The 23,493-nt window shown below is 36.0% G+C and overlaps 1 protein-coding gene across 2 annotated transcripts in view; it reads right to left on the bottom strand.

Annotated features, from left to right (window-relative positions):
* Nucleotides 1-582: 582 nt before the first annotated feature.
* LOC110445105 overlaps nucleotides 583-23,493 on the bottom strand; it is a 58,104-nt gene continuing 35,193 nt past the window's right edge. The window contains exons 9-18 of one of the 2 annotated variants that reach the window (XM_021489500.1): nucleotides 21,460-21,598; nucleotides 20,689-20,821; nucleotides 19,786-19,832; nucleotides 18,372-18,463; nucleotides 17,088-17,214; nucleotides 10,205-10,422; nucleotides 6,878-9,565; nucleotides 5,636-5,680; nucleotides 3,787-3,972; nucleotides 583-1,490 (exon numbers count right to left, since the gene is read on the bottom strand). In XM_021489500.1, coding sequence (XP_021345175.1) covers nucleotides 1,458-1,490; nucleotides 3,787-3,972; nucleotides 5,636-5,680; nucleotides 6,878-9,565; nucleotides 10,205-10,422; nucleotides 17,088-17,214; nucleotides 18,372-18,463; nucleotides 19,786-19,832; nucleotides 20,689-20,821; nucleotides 21,460-21,598 — 3,708 coding nt within the window. In that variant the 3' untranslated portion in view covers nucleotides 583-1,457. The remainder of the gene's footprint in view (nucleotides 1,491-3,786; nucleotides 3,973-5,635; nucleotides 5,681-6,877; nucleotides 9,566-10,204; nucleotides 10,423-17,087; nucleotides 17,215-18,371; nucleotides 18,464-19,785; nucleotides 19,833-20,688; nucleotides 20,822-21,459; nucleotides 21,599-23,493) is intronic. The other variant, XM_021489501.1, reaches the window with a different exon arrangement.

Genomic DNA, 23,493 nt, shown 5'->3' with positions numbered 1-23,493 from the left:
TAAATGATAGACATCTAGAGTTATATTCCCTTGTTCACGTAAATTTTTAACTTTACAAAGAGCTAACATACAATGGAAAATTCTGATACTGTTTAATAAGCAATTGCAATAATTCACAATAAAAGTTCATCCAAATTAATGAAATTGAATATAAATGTTATCAATAAATTTCTTTAAGGTTATATGCTACCTTGCCTTGACTCGAATCTCCTTTACAAAAGATGTACACATAAAAAAAGCTGTAAGATATTGGTTTCAAATGATAATTTGGACTTGGTTTATAAATTCTAAAGGATCCCTGCCCCATCGCAGACAAAACGAGTGGGAATTCCACTGTCACATATTTTATATTTTTCATATATACAGAAGTTTTCCCTACTGTTGTTTTTGATATAACTGTAGAGCGACCGAGCCAGAGTACAATGTATTACCATTGAACAGGTAACCAGCTGGTTAGAGTGACGGTATAAAGACTGACTGGGCCCTTTGCATTACATTCAAAACACTGTTGTTGGTTCTTTTTTGTTTATTTCATCTTTCATCATATATTTTTTCCATAAAAGTTTATCAAGTTATGTTGGGTTTTTTTCAAAAATAACTTATCACAGCTATTGTCATGCTGTAAAAAAGTTTCAAATGCATTTTTACTGTTTTTGGCAGAGGTACGGGGATACTTAGACAAAACCAAAGTTTCATAAGAATATCTGCCGATAACATTCTTGTGTTCGCATACAGTTGAAATACCTACAGCAACTTTAATTTGGGTAAGGGAAATAACCCCTGAACAACTTACACATTTACTGTGTAAGGTAGCTGATTGAAAATTGGTAACTGATAACCTCAAAAAAAACTTTTGTTTTTAAATAAAATGTTTGCCGATATAATACAACGAACATACACTGCTTCCATACATTTTTAGACTAAATTGGTTGACTTTGTAGTTTTTCAGATTTAACTTTTGTCTGGTCTGTAATTCTTGCATGCATTAAATGAAATATTAAAAAGTCTACTCGTACAAAACTTTCTTGTACGTTGCACAACTTCATCGTTCATATACACATAAACATAAAATAATGTCAATGTGTATTGTCCATAAAAAAAACGTTTAACTTAATGAAATATTCACTCCACATTTGTCTTTTCAGTCTATCAGTATTTTTCCATTCATAAGTATCATTCAGTCCATCCTTTCCACGCATCACAAAATCTTTCAAATAAATTGTTAAAAACTATTCTTTGTTAGCGTCCATATATGGCCTCACTCTCAGAGCCAAAGTTCTTCATGACTTTGTTTGGTCTATAAAGATCCACCTCCAAAACTCTGAAAGGCTATTGCAACATAACAGCCAACTTTACAGGCTTGTGATTGGTTAGTGATGTCCGAGTTATTCTGATTGGCTATTTAGTTTCATTCATGATTTAGTACAATCCTCCTGATTGGCTACATTTTCACTTCATCATGAATTCCCTTGGCCTGGTTGGTCAGGATCCTAAAATGGTAAAATGTATTAGGTAGAAATCATTTAATTGTGGTAAAATATTATGGCTTGTTCAAGTGCATATTTAATTGATTTTCATCTGATAAGACAACGACATACTGCCATTATAGTTTCCTGTAATAAGACTAACGCTATAATATCTGTAACATTATTGATGATGCAGAGCAAAAATAGAAACTGTTGTTATTTTAAAGAAGACAAGATAATACAGAGACATCAAAAGGGAAATATAAGTATCAGGAAAAATAAGAGAAGAATGGTATGAAACAAAAATTGAAGTTGAGGATGAACACACATACAGACTATATATGCAATAGTGTGCAATCATGATAGAATCATTTTAATCCTCACATACAAAACTCCATTACAAGGACAGACAGTTCTACATTCTAGGGGGACAACATTTTGCTGTTTTTATGTGTGTAGAAATCTCAAGATTTATCAGGTGTACAAACAGTTGTAGAAATATGAATTAAACAGACACAAGGCATATGTTCAATGTTTTCATTTATGATTGTAAATGTCTTATTAGTGAACACATACATGTACATATATGTAGGTAAACCATTCTTTGCATTGTATGACGGAGAACATACTGTCACCAAACATAATCCACATTCTGTGAAAATTTTCATCCTTGACATTCACATCTAAGGCCAAAGAAATGATACTCTGTGTTTCTGGTAGCCCTACCTACCCACATTTTGTGTGCCTACTCTAAATGTTTTTTGGTTTTTTTGCAATTCTAAAAGAAACACGGTTCAAGTCAAGATTACACTCTTATACAAACCATTTAAAATTATTTGAAAAAATAATATTTCCCCCCTACCTATCTACCCTAAATTTGTCAAGGATTTAACAGGAATCCGACTTGATGTTTTGTTTGGCCTATGGACATCAAGATGGCATACACATGTGTCCGTAGTGGATCTTGATAAGTAAGAATGTGTCAAAGAGTTAGTATGCAGTAAGTAGAAGTAAAGCAATGTCATGTTGTTACGAACTGGAATAAAGCAAAATCGTATGACAACGCATATAGACCTAAGGACTATATAGAAGTATATAAATCCATTCTGTTTAAGTTTTTATGATTACAGAGTTAGTCCATGCTGTGCAAGTCTTCACATATACAAAGTGACTCAGTCCATGCTATAGACATTCTATAAGACTGAAAACATCAGTTCATGCAGCATGCAAGAAAAATGTATTAGAAGGGATACAATCATGAAATGCAAATGTAAATCCCAAATGAAGCATGCAGTTACTACACAAGAACTAAAATGGACAGGTAGCATTGTATCCACCACAGTCCATCGTACATAATTAAGGTAGGCCGCTTAGTCGAAGATTCGTGAAATCTTCAGTTGGACAAGTGGTTCTAAAAACTACAGTAAAATAATGTAGAAACTGTATAAATCAATAATTCATTCACACCCTCAAAAATCAAGACACCACATTGATTGGGATTAGTTTATCCTATATTGGGTCATACCTAGCTACCTGTAGTCGAATCACATATTCATAATCACACCTTTTTAACAGTTCAATTTTAAAAGTTCAAACAAAAACAAAAGAACTGCAAATCAAAACAATCTGATCAGAATTGCATTGATTGTGTTTCTGACAAGCTTTGTGATGTGTCTGTGATATCGCAGTGAGCCAATTTCCAAGGCATTTTTTTTTATCATTCTCCTGATAAATTTTAAGCAAAATTTCCCAATTTGAAATGAAAAAGACTAAAGCCCATCTATAAAGCATATAAATTAACTTTATTTTGATCTCCAAATTACTTAGTGATAGACTTGTTTTTACAATGAAATAGTTATCATTATATATTATGAAATAGAATAGGTCAAAATTGTAAATCACAGTGACCTAGTTTTGGAATGAGAAATTCCATTGTCGTGTACTCGTGTATCCAGTTCAATGATACTAGTAACACTCTGCCTTTCTTAGATGTTATATCAGTTTGATTATCTCTGTTATCAAGATTTATTATCCTACAAACACTGTTTTTCCGAGAAATCTCTTTTATCAAGATTGATAACACTAACAACACTCTACTCTGTCTTTCCTAGATATATCCTGTTCCAAGTTTGATAATCTTACTCAATACTTTTTCACTCGAAAAATTCCTGTAAGGTAATTATTACCTTCAAAGTGACACTCAAGGATTCCTGAACAAATTGGTCATATAAATATTATTTCTGGGTCAAATGACAAACAGAAACACGATAAATGACAAAACTGATCCGACTAAATCATAACTTTATTATGCGTAACCTACTATGTTGTAATACTGTGCGTCATAGTGTCCATGCCTATAAGGCTGGCTAGGATTGGTTGGTGTGATAACCGTTGGTCGTTGATAGTACCCCAGGGGTGTGGGCGGGTACACAACCTGGTGGGGTTGGTACATGCTGCCCTGGGGGGCGGGGTACTGGTCCCCGGGATGATAACCCATCATTGGGTACTGTAATGTAAATACAAACATAAAGAGGAAAGCAGACACACTAATTCTACTCAAAGACACGCAGCATTTCTGATTCCACCATTATTTACACTTACACATGTTTATCATTTTTATGAGAGTGCCAAACATCAACAAAAACTTATATCATTTAGTGTATGTTAATATACTGCATACAGCTTTAAATTAGAGCAGGGTTATTTTTGCGGGTTTTCTTGGGGGCCCCAAGTTCAATCTTCCCATAAAAGGACAAAAATAACACTACTGTGAAATTACTTACTACACAGTAAATTGTGTACAAGGCCAAACAGCTGATATTTTTGTTACAGAATTTATATTTCTATTGTCATATACCAAGTATCAAATACCTTAGAGAATGCACTGGCCTCTGGACAGTGTGGAACTCAAAAGCGGTGAAATCAAAAACACTTTGTTGTATTTGAAATACAATGAATCACACCAATGTTTACAATATAGATCAAGCAGAATAAGCAAAGACATAGCTCTGGCCCCGATACCATGGAAATATTTAACTCTTCCTAATTTGTTCTAGAGTTAGATTTTCTGCAATTTCACCCATTGTTTAAAAATACAGGGGTGATTTAATTAATACAAGTTCTATTTAACTTTTGAATTCTTTTATGTTGAGAAAATATAGCCCCTTTTCCATTAATAAATCTGATTTTGATAATAATTCAGTCTCCAGATAGGGTTTGATTGTCATATTCAATAGTTGCAGAGTATTTTTGCTAGACAAGTATCTAATGGGTAATTTTGTTAAGATGATATTGAAAGAATTACTATGCACTACATATAATCAGATTTGAACTCTTGACTTCTGAAACATAGGGTTGGGCATTCCATGCAAAGTTAAAAAAAAAAAAAAAAAAAAAAAAAANTTTCTAGTTTTCAAAAGAAGAATTTTCTTCATTCATAGTGAATAAATATTTATGTTTTTAGACAAATGACCTCTATAAATGAAATGCTTAGAATGTTTCCAAAAGTAGAAAAATTTGTATCTTTAAGACTGAAGGAATATGGGCAGCATAAATCTGATAACATCTTTTAATGCATGATTGGAAAAGACAATATATAAATCGTCCAACTCGGCGATTTTTTTAAGAGAAAACCTACTAAATGAAACATGTAGATCATATCTCAATACAAAACAAACTCACTTGATTAGACATCAATCATAATCAACCATTACTTTCAAGATAATCTTTATATCTCTATCTACAAAATTTCTACAGGAATATCCAAGCTAATATATATCACTATCAAATATAATGAGCATGCAGTGATCAAACCCAATAAATTGGTGGGTAAAATATTTACCAGGAAATTTTCGCCGAAGTTTAACTTTCGCCTTTTTCGCCCTCTCCAGTGAGGGCAGGTTTATCATTACAGCTCATTGCAGAGCACAACATGTAATATATATTAAAAACATGTGAGGGGTGAAATTGACACCAGGCGAACGTGAATTTTATCTGAAAAGGGTGAATATTTTTGCCAAAAGTTTCCCGGTATACAGTATACCCGGTATGGTGCTAAAACTACAACTGTGCTCCTGTGACAACTATACTGTACCACATGCTAATGAAATTGACTTATTAGGTTTACATTATGATATATATGTTAGGTGTTAAAATTCCTCTAATTATACCTGATGGACCACTGTGTTCGACTGGTATTCTCTGTTACTTGTTCCCTGGAAATATCAAATCACAAGAGAATTATCAAATCATTGCAATACTGTAAAAGTTGAAATTTTCACATGTGGAAATGTTCGTGTTGTGATCTTTTAAAATGATCACAGCGAGGTGATTTTTCTCTCTCCATTTTCAATAGTCCTGAAATTTTTATTTTCTACTTATCTATAATTTTTATATGTATTAATAAATATTCGTGAGTGGATATTGAACAATATACGCCCATCGAATGCCATATAGTGTTATATACTTTCTTACATTGAAATAAGATCTGCATCATTCTAAGAGTGGTTAGCTGACATGCTATTACAAATGTAGGAAAATCTCAGAACAAAAAATCAAATACTGACGGACGACGACATACCATAATACTCCCGTCAAATTTGACGGGCGTATAAAAATGCAATCATTTTCACTTTACAGTATTACAGAATTATCAAACCATTACAAATAGTTATCAAATTATAGCAATACGACAGTTTTATATCAAAATTGAACAATAAGACAGAATTATAACAATAGGACAGAGGTATAAAGTTGTTACAACACATCAAGTTTACAAATTATTACAATACAACAGAAATATCAAATTATTATAATACAACAGAAATATCAAATTATTATAATCCAACAGAAATATCAAATTATTACAATAACTCTTCAGAGAGCTATATGCCGATCTTATAACTTTCACACTAATCACGATCAAGGATGTTATTAATTTTTCATATCATTCCCGACAAGTGATTGGCCAGGAGTGCATCACGTGTCCACCAATAAAAAACGATATTGACTTTTTTGTTGTGTTTTTTCCCCAGATTACTAACATTACTGTTTTCTAATATAATAAAACAATTGTAGCCTTCAATTTAGGTAAATACCTGGATTTATCGACCCGAGAAAAGATTTTTTTAAGATATAATGACCTCGGACCACGTCCTTGGTCAATATATCTTTTCTCGGGTCGATAAATCCAGGTATCGACCTCAGCCAAAGGCTATAATTGAATAATATTGAAACCTGTTGGACATGTGAATAAGAGATAGGAAAATTTGACTGAGAGGTTAACATTGGCATACCAAAAAACTTGACAATGTTTACAAAAAGAGTTACTTCCCCTATGAATACATACTCTTCAAAAACTAATTTTTGTTCTTAGTACTAAACGAACCCCATAATTTTTAGGTTAGCCTCACCTGTGAATTCAGTGACTGATGATGCAAGCTTGTTGCCCCCGGCGATGACTTCGGTGGGGAGATGTTTCCGAGACGACTGGCAAGGGACCCTGTGTGTAGGTTAGCAGCGAAAGCCGAGACCTTGTCCATCATGTTCTGTGTAAGACTTGGCTTCGACCCGCCCAACACCTCCGATTGGCTAATATTCACAGCTGGCGTGTTGTTGTGATTGGAGGCATTCGTAGCAGGACTAATACTGTCAAAAATAGATCTACCTGACGAATGTGATGATGAAGTAAATGATGATGAAAACGATGATGATGACGATGAAGATTGGGATGAAGATGATGATTTTTTCTGACTGTTAAACAAATTGCGACCCACCGACAGAGATGTTGGTTGAGATGGTGTTTTAGGTCCAGTGTGCAGAAATGTTGCAAAATTGTCAAAGAGATTGCCCTTATCAGGAGACTTTTTACCAGTGTCGGAGTTAGACTCCGACCCAAGGTCACGTAGTCTCTTACCAGTGTCCGAGTTAGATTCCAACGACTCAAATTCATGAGGTCTCTTTCCAGTGTCCGTGATGGATTCTGACGACCCTAGATCACATAATCTATCTTCCACAGCATGTGAAACATTGTCAGAATCTGCACTACTAGTATTACGTACACACGCGGGAGAAGTCCTAACTTGTTCTGTTGTATTTAGTGTGGCAGCTATGGGAACACTGTCTTTTGTTCTATCATTTGAATCACATATAAGCTTTCTACGATTTCCGGGATTTGTTTCCTGCTTTGTGGTACAAAGATCGGAACTCGCGTCCTTCAGGGTAGAATCCCCAATGTCAAATGCATCAAAAACACTCTTTCGATTCTCACCTGGCCCATTGGTCTGGTGGGCTTTATAAGGTGGGAATTTGCAATTTGTATTTTGCTTCCATTCCGAAAGCTTGTCAGTTCTACTATCCAGTGGTCGAACTGGAGTCAATTTTGGAGGCCCATAGGCCTTTGGCGGGCTCTGTATTTTGGGAGGACATGTGAGTTTAGGAGGACCAAGTAGTGACTGGGCTGATAATTTAGGAGGACTTTCCAATTTTGGGGAACTTCCTGCCAACATTTTAGGAGAATTGCTGGCCTCTGGAGATTTTGATGGACTGTTACTATGAACATTTGAGGGACTGGATCTGCCTCCTTGAATGAATACTTTGGACGGTGAGAGAGAGGGACCGCTGGAACTTTCCATGAGTTTGCGTTTTTTTGGTGGTTGCTGCGGAGGATTCATGGGAAAGAGTTCTGGTATGTCATCATCACTGGAGTAAGATCGGTCCGAGTTGGGAGAACTATCACCACTGGTTTTGTCACTTATCACAGATGCAGTATCAAAAACACTTGTTTTGAGTGAAGGTTCTGTCCCGACAGGAGAATTACCCAGGAAACTTTTGTTCTCCGGCGTCGTTACTAACTTACTAACTCCCTGTGGAATCTGTGTATCAGTTGACTGCACGATAGATTTGTTAATACTGTCCTGCTCTGAAGACCTGCCAGCAGCTTGTTTCACATTATGTGTTGACAAGGGAGATAACCCTGAAGATGGACCCAGAGTAATTATTGCGTTTGTTTGCTGTGCTGTCTTATTCACACGATCACTATCAGCAACAGGTGCTTGAGATTGAGGTGGTGTAACTGGTGTCCCGGTGTTGGGCTCGGCTGCCATCTTTGACACCCTTCCCTGGTAGATAATGCGAGTCTTCCCTGACAACGGGATGCCCGTATTCTGCCCTTTAAGTTGCAGCACACTTCCAGTAACCTTCATGGCTTTATTGACACCCCCCCCAAGCCCAAGTTCTGCCAGGTTGATTACCTGACCAGGCTGAAGGGGCTGCTGTCCTGGGGCGGCCACAATCTTAATTATTCGCTGACCTGTAGGTGACACACTGTTGATGGCCATCGGGAGCCTGGGACTACCTGGAGATGTAGGTTGCATTCCTATCTTTACTGTCCCGCCACTCTGTCCATGCTTTGCGATCATCTGTGGCTGACCACTAGGAGATAGTTGTTTCACCTTTGGCACTCCCCCAGGGGCCACGTTTAACTGCCCTCCAGGGGCTAAGTTTAATTGCCTTACCTTGATCACTCCCTCAGGGCCTAACTGCTTTATCTGTCTATTTGGAACACCTGACCCTTTCGGGGACAAAGGCCTATTTTGGTACAACAGAGAATTGGTAGATCCTCTAACAGGTGAAAGAGAATCCCCCGTCTGTTTTGGTTTTGCCGATCTTTTAACCTGGTACACATATTTCTGTCCTTGATGATAGGTAGTATTCATATCATTGATGTCTTTCTTGTCTGTGGATGAACTGAATGATGCGTCATGTTTATTTGTGTATGGAGAGTATTTCTTAGCATCCAATAGAGAAAGCGACGTTGCTGAAGTCTGTCGGTTTTGTTTGCTAAAGTTATACAACAACTTCTTTCCATTAAACGATACTACATTGCCGTCAATGTTCCATTCACGTCTTCCAGCTTTGTCGATTTGTTTGATGCTTTTCGGCTCTCCGCTCCAACCTAACTCGTCCACAGTGGGAGATAACTCAGGAATTAAGCGAGACGATTTTGTTGTTGCTGTGGATGGTTCCAGGCGTACAATCTTGTCTCTGTATGGCTTTGGGCTCTGACTTCTGTCGGAATCGTCATCCTCATCTGAATCAAACTGAAAAGACCACAAATTTCGTACATCTGTTTGAAAACTACTGTAAATCTCATGCCGACTAACTTCAAGCTGATAACAGCATTTTTTTTTGCTAGACATTTTTTTAAGATTGGTGAGCACTGATTGTATATAGAAGTTCTTATAGACCAACTAGAAAATATTTATGTGTGACGTTTTGATTACCTGTAGAATATGTACTATGTCGGGCAAATGACCAGTGAAGTATATGTACACAAATGTGTAGAATATGAACAAGCTGGCAACAGTCAAAGTGCTGTCGATTTGGCTATGTTAATAGACTCTTGCACATCTATGACCAGGCCTCGGGATCCTGAAACAATCTAAGACTTAAGATTTTGCTTAACTAATCACATATGTGGTCACTTTTCATGACGTTATTTGTGATTGGCCAAGTCCAAACTAAGACAAATTAAGAGTTAAGATTGTTTCAAGTTCCTGGGGCCTGGATTTAGTGTAGCCAAATTGATTTGTCTATTGTGTCGTCATTTGGTACATGTGTTTCAACTAATTGTATAATAAACATAGATTTTATAATAACTTACATTACTCCAATATGACACTGAAACCTGTCTCACGTCCTAAAAGTATTACCGATTTCGAATTATAGTGACGTGTTACCTGTTCATAGTCGTCATCATCATAATTCATGGCACGGTGCAGGGTGTCCATAGCTCGGGAGCTTGCTGCCCTCCGCGGTCGGTATTTTTTCTCAGTGCTTACGGACTGTGCGATGCGGAACTCTTCGTCCGCCTCGTAGTTATCCTTGACCTTGTCCATGTGGATGCGCACAGCTTTTTTCAAACAGCGCTGAATCGTATTCGCCATGAACCCCAGGTCTGAAAAGTCAGAGTAAATAACTGTTTATAGACAGTTTGAATTGTCACACAAGTCACAGTAGACCAACTCATAATCAAAATGTATCTTCATAATCTGGAACAGCCAAAAAAAAAATGTTTCCAAAATATTTCCCCCCCCTGAACTTAATAACGTTAAGGATATACACCTCTGAGAAGTCAAAAATTTCCTGTATTAAACTTTTTTTCTTATATACATTTTTGGAAAAAGGAGTTAATGGCATAGTAGAAAATGCAAAAAAAAATATATGTCGGTGTGTTCGTTTTTGTGCTATGATCGGTCAAAGATACCATTTTAACACAACATGTGATTTTAGGTGATTTTTTGGGTTTTGACCATTTGCGGAACAAATTCATACAATTTCTTCCAAATGTGTTATCAGATATGTATGAATGTTTGAAGAATTGACAAAAATATTATTTTCATTTAAATTATGTAAGTAAAATTTCTTAATCTTATTCTTTTAACTCAGAAAGTCGATTTTAGTTACCCCTACCCCCTAATTTTTAATGAAAATACCATTTTTTGCAGATTAAACGCTTGATATAGTTCTGGTATTAAACTTTTTTTAATATTTAATGAATTAAAAGAAAACGTGTTTCTCTTTCTAAAACATCCACAAAAATCCCGGGGGTTGGTGTGCTTCTTTTTTTTTGTCCCATTATTATTTGTGTTATTTTTTACCTTTTTCGGGGTCAAAAATCAAAAGTGCTTCAGTTACACTAAATATGTAAAAAAATATATCAATAATGTATAATTTTCCAGATTGTTGACTATTATTTATATTATAATAAACATTATAAAGTTGTACAGCAAAATTGAACCTGCTATAATTAAAAATGGCGACACAATGACAACTTAAGTGATCAATCTAGTGTCAAAAAAGGTGAAATTTTTGCCTTTTTTGAAGCCCAAGAAATACACATTAATACACATTTTCAAAATGGTCGCGGAATAGGTATTTTTTTTAAAATTCTTGTAAAAAAAGTTCTACAAACAACAGACATCTAGTTTTTTGACATATTTTTCAGATGCGTGTTTGCTAATAAACTTGATCATAATTTGTTAAACATTACAAAAACCTGTTACACCAGATCAAAACGAGACTTGAACTTGATTGAAACCTCAGAAGAGTACATCCTTAAGAATGGGCACTTCGAAATTATTTACTTTCTGAACAAAGATTCCTTGAGAGTGACTTTTTGATTTTGTGGTTTAATGTATTATTAAACACATGAATGAAGACCTGCTGAATTGATGAATTATCATATAAAAGGCCAAGGTTTCTTAATTCAATTGAAGTTTTCTTATCTCATCGAGGTTTCTATGAAAACGTTACAAAAAACTAGAAAATGTCTGTAAGACATAAATGCCCCCGCTGCCATGTGAAATTAGTTTCAGTGTGCTATAAAAAGATACAACCACTTTGATCTTGATACCCTGAAACATGCACACACACAAGGTACTATACTTAAAGTTGATAAGTTGATTTAAATAATCATATGTTTTTTCTGTATGTTATTACCATCCTGAAACACAAGGATGTCAGAGTTATACCCATATTCAACCTTTGTATAAAGTTTGACCAAAATCTGTGATAGAATGAAGTTGCTAAGTGTTTAAATTGAATCAGTTGATGATTTTCTACATATAGCAACAGTGACCTTGGCCTTGAACTTGGAACACTGAAACACAACAATGTCCGAAGTATACTCATATTTGACCTTTGCATAAAGTTTGACCAAAATCCATGAAAGAATGAAGTTGTTAAGTGTTTAAATTGAATCAGTTGATGATTTTCTATATATAGCAAGTGTGACCTTAGCCTTGACCTTGGATCCCTGAAATACAACAATGTTCCAAGTATACTCATACTTGTTGCATAAAGTTTGACCCAAATCTGTCAAAGAATGAAGTTGCTAAGTGTTTACATTGAATCAGGATGGGACAGGACGGATATGGGCAACACTATATGCCCCCCACCCCTTTTATTAAGGGTTGTACCTTTGTATAATGTTTGACCATAATCTGTCAAAGAATGAAGTTGCTAAGTGTTTACATTGAATCAGGGCGGGACGCGACACGACACGACGGGTGTTTACATTGAACCGGGACTTTCATTATTTATTGACATTTTTCTGTGTTTCCTGTACTAAAATTAACACTGAGTTACATCCCCTGGTTCAAGCCTTAGTTGTTTTTTTAGGATTAATCAAGACTTAATTCCCAAAGATACAAATTCAAATACTTCAATCATAAATAAACTGGGTTTATATAGTCCCTCTAGACAAAATAACCCTTTGAAAATAGAAATTTGTTTTTGTGAACAAAAACATATGTCTCCCCTTATTAGCCAATATGCAAATTTGGAAGAATAGAAAGGTCACATCAAGATTGAGGTGTGAAAATTCTAAACCATTAAACTTTTAAATTATTCTGGTTCATTTTAAATTGTCTTAACAATTTTGGTTAGTTTTCGGTAGCTATGGTACTATAGACACATTTATATGTATGAAAAAATAGGAATTATCACACATCTGATTACAATCTGGTTAATAAAACTAGATGTAACTCGAAGGTAGGCCTTCCTGAATACCCCCCGCTTTGATTGATCAGGAATTGGTGGGAGTGATGGGGATGTGGATTGGAAGTATCAAGTGAAGTGTTTATATGCTGCAAGTCTCATGTTACGTAGGTCAAAGGTAACGGTAGAGATCACAGTGACCTACATATGGTAGGCGAAACACCGCCTTCCATGCATGTATCCACAAACCAAGATTCATAACCGTAGGCGAAATAGGACGTGAGATATGCTCCGGAAACCGTGACGACATTATTTAGGTCAGAGGTCACAGTAACGAGACACAACGCCTTCCATGTATGTAACCACAAACCAAGATGCATAACCATAGGTGAAATAGTACGGGAGATTTGCTCCGAAAACCTTTCTGACGACATTATGTAGGTCAGAGGTCACAGTAACGAGACACACCGCCTTCCATGTATGTACCCACAAACCAAGATGCATAACCGTAGGTGAAATAGTACGGGAGATTTGCTCCGAAAACCTTTCTGACGACATTATGTAGGTCAGAGGTCACAGTGACCTATATATGGTATGCGACACACCGCCTTCCATGCATGTACCTACAAAAAAAGATTCATAACGGTAGGTGAAATAGTACGGGAGATATGCTCCGGAACCCCTTCCATGCATGTACCCACAAACCAAGATTCATAACCGTAGGTGAAATAGTACGTGAGATATGCTCCGGAAACCTTGACGACATTATGTAGGTCAGAGGTCACAGTAACGAGACACACCGCCTTCCATGCATGTATCCACAAACCAAGATTCATAACCGTAGGTGAAATAGTACGGGAGATTTGCTCCGAAAACCTTCCTGACGACATTATGTAGGTCAGAGGTCACAGTGACCTACATATGGTATGCGACACACCGCCTTCCATGCATGTACCTACAAACAAAGATTCATAACGGTAGGTGAAATAGTACGGGAGATATGCTCCGGAAACCTTTCGGACGGACGGACGAAGCAAACACTATTTACCCATCGAATTCGTAGGAGCGGGGGTATAATCATGTGAATAAAGTCAAATTATTATATCTTGATCTACGATTGATAATGCATAAATAAAGCAAGTTTTGTCAACATAGGAGAAATAACATGGAACTTCAACTTCGGTATAAAAAAGGGCCATATTTTTTTATATAGTGGGGCACGAGACCCGATTTTAGAATGTGACACTCCTACTTCCCAAGAAACATAACTTGAGCAAGTTTGGCCAACCTAGGTGAAATAACATGGAAGTTATACAGTTGACAAACTTCAGTATTAAAAGTAAACAAAGGGCCATTACTCTGTATATAGTGGGGCACGAGACCTAATTCCAGTGCGCTGCACACCTTCTGTGGGTGATGCAGGTATACTTCAAGTTTGATAAAGATATTTTAAATGGTTAAGAATTTATGCCGTGGACAAACTTCGATATAAACAAGCAAATTCGTGGAATTTATATCCCCCGCTTGCAGGACATTTTGTAGGTTAACATTATTGAGGTTATGTTTATACATTTGAGTATCATGCTGTTGAGACATAATATATAGCTTGAAACTTGAAGAAAAAAAGCCCTGTACCTCAATGATTATCCGTAAATATGCACAAATCACATCGGTGGGCAAACATGTGCATACGGAATTTGGTTGGAAAATCTGAACAATATCTACAGCAATAATCACACGAAAACCAAAAAGTGCTAGAGATGGCTGGAAAGACAGAAGCCCAACAACATTGTTATCAAGTTTGAAGGAGTTTGGCTAATATTTGCTAGAGTTATTAAGCGGAAACTGCAGATAATGACATTTTTTCGTTAATCATGAGGCAATAACTCTGCAAAATTGAGTTCGATTAAAATGGTTGTCAAACTTGGCCGAGCCCTTAATGCGTTGAACCCTGTTACTAAGTTTGAAGACAATCGAATAATATTTGAGAGTTAATGAACAGAAATGGCAGATAATGATGTTTTTCGTTATTCAAGGGGCCATAACTCCCCTAAATAAAGTCTGGTGAGAGTGGTCTTCACTTTTGCCCGAGCCCTTAAGGCATTTAACCCTGTGACCAAGTTGGAAGAAAATCGGTTAACATTTGTTGTAGTTATTGCACGGAAACGAAGCACGGCAGTTAATGGCAGTTTTCGTTATTCAAGGGGCCATAACTCTGGTAAATGAAGTCCGGTGAAAGTGGTCATCGCTTTTGGCTAAGCTCTTAAGGCACAAGATATCAAGATGGCTAAGCTCTTAAGGCACAAGATATCAAGATATCTTTAACGGTTTAAATTTTACGGGCGGACAAGAATAAACTGAAAATGTTGCACTTATTTGACCTTTGACCTTGAAGTGAAGGTCACAGTGACCTAATTCCAGTGCACTGCACACCTGCTGTGAACAATGCAGGCATACCTTTCATAGGATAAGTTCATCAAGATATCTTTGATATCTTTAACAGTTTAAAAAAAATGAATAAGACCAGATGCTCTGAAGGGCTAGAGTCTTCTGCTTCAACGACAACACCCGCCGTTTAAGTCTACTTTAAATACTAGTACATATTTACGTCACGTTAAAGCGAGTACCGGACAAGTGACAATTGGTTTGGTTTGGTATTGTTTAACGTTCTATTAACAGCTATCATAATTTAAGGACGGCCTCCCATGTGTGAAAGATAAATGCGTGTAGTGTATACGTGTGTGTTTTGGGAGGCTGCGATATGTTCGTATTTGTCTCCTTGTGATTGCGCGGAACTGATGCCGACTTTATAGTGCTACCTCACTGAAACATACTGCCGAAGACACCCACCCAGCAGGACACCCCATTCAGTCACATTATACTGACAACGGGCGAACCAGTCGTCCCACTCCTAAATTGCTGAGCGCTAAGCAGGAGTATAAACTACCATTTTTACAGACTCTTGGTAAGTCTCGGCCAGGGGACAGAACCCAAAACCTTCATCACAGGGGCGAACACTCAACTAAAGGCCAAAAAAGAGGTATTGTCAAGGGAGACATTAGGAAAAAGAAAGTTGTTTGAAAGAAGAGAAAAGAAAAGATCCCAAATTTAGTCGCCTCTTATGATCATACAATGGGGGAGTTCATGCTTCAGCATGAGAATGATTTCGAATACTGTATAACATGATTCGTTGTGTATGAACTTTCGTTGTTTTCGTGGTTGAAATGGAACCACGAATATAAATACACCGACTATTTCTACTACTCGAAAGAATGTTCACAACGAAAGTGTGAAAAGTATATGAAGTTTGTTTTATTCAATAGAATCCAGGGTTACAAGCAAATTGATCGATAACCTCATGCCGGAAGTCTACTGAATGTGTATGTAATACACTAAGGGGAACTGAAAATCGCACTGACGCTTCCTCAAAACTGTCAATGATCAGTGATGTTCATCACGAAACTTTATTGTGGACTCCAACGAGCCAAGCAGCATGAATTGGGTTCACAACTGATTCACATTTCCGTGACACAGCGATTCGAATATTTTAAGATAAAAGAACAATTCATTTAAAACAAAATTATGTTTTTGCTGAAATAGACATGTGTTATTAATCTGTTGTATAATTATTTTTTTTTTTTTTTATTATTAATTAAGTATGTGACCTATCAAGTGAAACAGTAGGCCTACAGGGCGTTGCAAGAACAGGTCAGTGTTATCTTAGCATGTCAACACTCCCACCGCAGTTATATTTACTTTACCTGTGTGTTAATTATTTTCATTGTTTGACATGAACAGAGAGGTATGATGAGTGCGACTCTTTGACATTTTATAACATACCGCAAATGTGTTAAGGTGCTGGACTAATGATTCTCAAAAAGGTATATATATATTTGTTGTACGTGGCTTACAACTAAAATTAATACATTTCGTTGTACAAGAAAACCATGAAAGTTTGTACCCACAAAATAATTTGAAAGAACCAAACCACGAAAGAAAGTACACACGAACATTTCATGTTATACAGTATATGGTTACAAGTCTAATATCATTTTTATGCTATAGCAATACAAAAAGATTCCAAAAATTACCCAAATAAAACAAAGATTTGTATATACAGACCACTTTCCACTCCATTGAAGTGTCGACAGTTTTCTAACATAACGTTGATGTCCTTGAGGAAACGTTTCTTGGATTTGTAGGTCCTGTTTTTCAACTTCCTCTCAATAAGAGACAAGTCCATAGGTTTCTATAATAAACAAAGGATTCCAACATAACATTTGATCTCAAAAATATTACAATGATATTTCAATCTGGCTCCTTTGGCTATTCCTTTTCTGGAGAAATGGGTATTTTGGTTTTACTCAAGAACTTCCAACTCTTGAGGTTGATTAAAGTAAACTCTTTGACTCTAAGGATCCATATCCCACTACACTGTGGTTTTTTGTATCTCCAACACACACACATAGGGAGATATTAGCCGGGTGGCATAGTACTAGAAGTTAGCATCTGATAAGGCAGCTCCTGCCAAACCCTCAAAATTGTATTGGTTAATGTATAAGCTAATTATATTGATTGATAAATTGTATATCTATTTACTGTAAAGGGCTTTAGAGTGGCTTATTCTAGATAGATAGGGCGCTATATCAAATGTTGTATATCATTGTATTGTTTACTGCTTTTTAAGAGTTTGAATCCTGGTCTAGCCACACTGACTCTCTACACTTAGAACACTACTGTTGCAAGGTATACTGTTCTTTTAAGAAATGATTTATCGAAGCTTTAGTCGTACCATAAAAATATGTTTTGAATACATAGTTTCAGTTTTTTGCAGTGGTATGGGGATCCTTAAATACAACAACCACTATCAATAACTCCTCCAAACATTACTTTTCTTGAAATTATCATTTCAAATGTCATATGCATATTTTCACTTGTCACAGATAGAGGATATTTTCACTTGTCACAGGTAGAGGATATTTTCACTTGTCACAGATAGAGGATATTTTCACTTGTCACAGATAGAGGATATTTTCACTTGTCACAGATATAGGATATTTTCACTTGTCACAGATAGAGGATATTTTCACTAGTCGCAGATAGAGGATATTTTCACTTGTCACAGATAGAGGATATTTTCACTTGTCACAGATAGAGGATATTTTCACTTGTCACAAATAGAGGATATTTTCCAATTTGACTTTTGTTTATTCGTATATTCCTTGGAAAAGTCAGTAATGAAATCTGCCTTATTTAATTCTAAACTCAAATATAGTTGAATATATATGTGTCTTCAGGGGTGGATGAGTTAAATGAAAACCTTCCTTTAACTGGTTTCGAAATCGAACATCTGCTGAAATCCCCCCCCCCCCGACTCGGTCTAACAGCAGTTGTTGAAGGCTCTACCTTGATGACGTCATGGTAGCCCGGGGCAACCTCTTCGTCAACAGGCTCCATGAATGGCCAGGCATCTTTATGGTTTTTGACTGCTTCAAACACTGGAAAAAAACCAATAATTGAATATGAAGTTACATTAATGATGTGGGTTCAAATTTTATTTAGAAGTATTTTGATATGTGGAGGAACTTTTTAGCTTGGCCTCACATTTCCTTTTGCGACATGTAATCGGACCAGTCTACCAATGCTGATGTATGGATACATATCATGTGACCAATAATAGTGTCACTTCAGCAAATTTTTCATAAGCCCAAAGGTAAGACGCACGATTCAGCTTTTGGGGAAGATTTTGAGCAATTTTTTTTATGTTTAAGAAAATTTAATGGAGAGGCGCTTTTGCCCCCCTCCTTTAATAGTCAAATAATTGTTTTCATTTGGCATAATGCCTACATGTATATGTATTCAGATCAGTATGATGTGACATGTTTTGTATACATGATTTGATTTTACGTTGTTCTTGGAATAAACGTGACATGTTTTGTATACATGATTTGATTTTACTTCGTTTTTATAATAAACGGCCAATTTCAATTCATACTGTGGTATCATTGGTTTTTATGTGACTACTGAACTTTTGGTAAAGCCTGCTGTATGACTGACTACTGAACTATTGGTAAAGCCTGCTGTATGACTGACTACTGAACTTTTGGTAAAGCTTGCTGTATGACTGGGTACTGAACTATTGGTAAAGCCTGCTGTATGACTGACTACTGAAATTTTGGTAAAGCCTGCTGTATGACTGGGTACTGAACTTTTGGTAAAGCCTGCTGTATGACTGACTACTGAAATTTTGGTAAAGCCTGCTGTATGATTTGGTACTGAACTTTTGGTAAAGCCTGCTTTATGACTGGGTACTGAACTTTTGGTAAAGCCTGCTGTATGACTGGGTACTGAACTTTTGGTAAAGCCTGCTGTATGACTGACTACTGAACTTTTGGTAAAGCCTGTAAAAAGTGCACATCATCAATGTATATTATGTATCAGAGCTTCACTCAAACAATGTATGTATCCAATGTGTCACGTTATTGAAGATGTTGTGTAGTATGATTTCATTCACCCCCTACATTTTTAAACTGGACTTTCCCAGTCTTTGATATAGTAAGGTTCAAACGATACTTTAGGGGTGGGTGAATGGTTTAGTTCTTCAAACAAATCCCTTTTTTCTCATCGAATAACAATGCATCCTGCACCTCTTCCATACCAATTTCCTCCCATATGAATATCTGCTTCATTGAAGCATTAAACGGTTTTCAATGTCAATTTGAGTGACCAATTTCATAAAACAAGAAAGTGCTTTATATCTAAAATCTAAATGGCCACCATGGTCTCTGATTGGATAACTTTTAAAAAAAAGCTGGCTGACCTTTGTCCATTTCTTCAATATCTTCAATATCCAACTCTGGTACTTGTCTGAAATTAAGACATATGTTCAAATATACTTCATACAATTATCTCTGAACATTTAGCAATATATTCTAGGATATGTGATAAAAGTTTTGGACTTGTTTTGATTTCATAGCTTGATGAAAGTCTGCTTTAGAGTTGTCAGATTCTCACTAAAATGAAACTTCTAGATATTTTCATAAATTTCATAAGGAATGAAGGCTCATTGAAGGATTCCTGTCCCACTGCAGCAAAACACTAGAGAGTTCCACTGTAGTTTTTCGTTCCATAGAGTAACCTCCCTTTATTTTCCTTTTGGATATAACTATAGCGGGTTTAAACCTAGAAACAAATACTTAACAGCTGGTAGCTTAGTCTAACAGATAGATTGAATCGTGATTAGAGGTCAATTTTTTACTCTAACATTGCTGTTGTAGACTTTAAAAAAATATCTTGTGGGTTTCTTGCAAAAATGATTGATTAAAGCTATTGTTATACCTGTAAAAAGTTTCCTATTTGTTGGGGACTATATAGTTCTCCTTACAATGATAGAACATTTTTGAAAAGTTGAAAGTTGAAATTTTTCTAGAGAGAATATTACACTTTTGCTATTTTCTAACGATCACAGAAGTAAACTGGCTGAAGGGAGAATTACTGTGAAATATAAAATCAACTACAAAATGTAATTTGATTTTGACATCATAACTGGCATTGATCAAAAAATATCCCTATGGTTTTGTTCAACAGTACCTTATATAACATTCTTTCTTGTTTCTAGACCCTGAAGATCCCTTACTCTTGACATTTGACTACCTGTTATGTACTCTTGCCAAATTTTACCCATCAGCGAGACATTTTGACCACCAGAGTTAGCTGCCCTTACCCCGAGCGTTCCTCGTCCTCTCTGTATTTGCTGTTGTAGGCCACAGCAGTATACTGAAGTTCAGGCGGGATCTCTTTCCCCTCAGCTATGAGCTGTGCTCTTTGTTCTCTCTGCTCAAGCCGCCTGGATCTCTCTGAAATCATACAGAATCAGCTCTTTTTGTCTGTCAAACATCTTTCGCGATTTAGACATTTTATTTGATGCACCTCTAGATTTATATGACTTAAATCTCTGATTTATGTCACTAGCATATATATACTGTATAGTGGAGAAAGGGTAGACTGGGAAGTGAGAGGAAATCATAGAAGGAGAAAGGGATAGAGGAAGGCGAGAAGAAAGGAAAGAAGAGGAGCAGAAAAAAGTATAAATGAGAATCAGAGGAAAGAATGGAAGATAAGAAATAAGGAGAAAAGAAGGGAAAAGAAAAAGAAGGATGTTTTTAACAGATAACTTTCCATGTTATGACAATATTAATGCTTATTTTCCATAAAACCTTTCTTTTGAATTGTGAATTTAAATCTAAAAATTGTCTTTAAGATATGAATGCTCATTCTCTCAGGCAAAGGAGTGTCATAATTTGACAAATTTCTATAAATAGTAACAGTGCCCCTTACTCATAGTCCCATGAAATAGGAACTCATTTGAGGTATTCTCATACTCAAACAATATTTAGAAATTAGGAAGGTTCAAATTTCTATAAAGCGTCCTGGCGACCTTGGCTTTGACCTCTAAGAACCCTCTTTAGCCTATTTACAACAATTGCTGACATACCTTCTCTATTTTTCTGTCGTTCCTCCCTCAAGCGCTTTTCTTCTTCTTCTCTCTCTAACTCTAGTATCTGTCTCCTTTCTTCCTCCTCCAGTTTTCTCTGCTTTTCTTCTTCAGCCTCTGCCTCTGCCAGAATGGCTTCCTGAAACAATCAGATCAAGAATATATTTGTAATGTGACCCAGTAACTCTCCAGGTTACAAAAGTTTCATTTTTAATAAATTAGTATATGGGGGATTTCTGTCCTTGCAACAAGTAAGGCCGTATAACAATACTGTTCAAAGATACCTGGACCACTAGAGGGCTACATTAATGTATGTTGAAATATATGATATTCTAATTATTATTTTTTGTGAACATTTGAAATGAAAACCACACCACACTTGATGTAACAACTTGATCATTCTAGCTACTGTAGTTTTTAAATTTTGCAGGGGTCAAAATTTCGCAATATTGTGTCCGAATCTGTGACAAAATATTGTGTCACAGGGGTTTAATTTTGCAAGTCACAATTTCTGTAACCAAGACTATTTCGGACACCTCGCAAAAAGTTCCAAATGCTTGTTTCTATGCTGATATGTATAAGCTTACTTGTTAATCCCTATGTGGCTAATAGTATGCATGCATGGGTTCATTGCATGGTTTCGTTGTGACCCAGAATTTTATTAGACTGATGGATTTTTCTATTGTGTATGACTGATTTTTGTTTTAAAATTTCAATTCATCTGTTAACTTTTTTATATAGTGAACTTCTTTCAAAATAATGTTTTGACCTAGTTGCCTCAGCTCAACTGATATCACGGACGTGTTAAACGTGGATGTTATGGCGACGATCTCAAAATATTCACACTATACAAATCTCATTTCTGAAAAATATTTTAACATTTGTAATATCCATATCTCACCAAAAATGATAATTATTTTTCCAAATACTGGCAAAAGCAACTGTTTAACTCTTATTTTTTAACTTCTGTCAGTTCTAAATTTATGAAATAAATTTCAAACAAGCCAAAATATTTTTACATCTTAATCGTGTAAATATTATTTATGATTTCTTCCACTTCAATATAAACAGAGTTCATTATGCTGTGACTAATGGAGAAAAAGGAAACTAAATTCTGAAGGCATAATGTATTTTATTTCATGTGATTATAATTATAAAGACTTGGCAGGTAGCAAAGATTTTTTTTTAAATTTAGGAAAGTTAATGAAAACTGCTCTTTACAAGCATTCCTTGTTAATAACATACCAATCTATTTAAAGAAACTTGTATTTTGGAAATAAAGAACTTCAGGAAGTCAATCGGTTCGTCACATGGTCTAGAAAACGTGGTAAAATAACTTCTCCCCAGACTAAAATACATCATTCAAAATAAATTTACAGGTGGAAAAATAGCGAAAAAATCTTCTGCTAGATACATCAAAGAGTCGGAGTGTATTCTGAACGATGGAGGCTGCATAACAGGCCTCACTGTTGCACCTGAATTTTATACACAGTCTACCATATGTTTAATGTCTGCACAACCTGAAGAATCTTTACCCTGTCCAACATAACCAGCTACTGCTGGGGGGCTTGTACAAAAACCATTTTGGGTTGTCTCAGTAACATTGGTCTTTGGAAGATGAATGTTTTAATGTTTAAATGTTTAATACAAGGAATCTTACAAACCTACAATCCATTCTTTTGTCTCAGTCAGAGCAATACTGGTTCAGTTCTACAGTACTAGTTCTACTCCCATAAATCTACAATCCAACCTCGCTGTCCAAGGCAGTGAGGAACTAGTTCCACTTCTACATATCTACAAGAGGCCTAGAGGGCCTATATCGCTCACCTGTTTCTTTTGTTACATGAAACTGACATATAGGTAACTTCAGACCAAATTTGGTTACTAGAACATTTAACATCTCTTAAACGGTTCTTAAGATATTGTTGTTTGAAATTCACAAATTTTAATTTTAAAGCTTTTAACCCATGTTGACTTTTGACCCCTGACTAGCACTTTAAGTTGACCTTTGAACTTATTACTGTAGGTTTACAT

The sequence above is a fragment of the Mizuhopecten yessoensis genome, unplaced genomic scaffold, assembly GCF_002113885.1.
Source record: "Mizuhopecten yessoensis strain PY_sf001 unplaced genomic scaffold, ASM211388v2 scaffold8653.2, whole genome shotgun sequence".
NCBI classification, from domain to species: Eukaryota; Metazoa; Mollusca; class Bivalvia; order Pectinida; family Pectinidae; genus Mizuhopecten; species Mizuhopecten yessoensis.
Note: the sequence above shows the minus strand (reverse complement) of the source record. Positions and strands in the feature narration are given on the sequence as shown.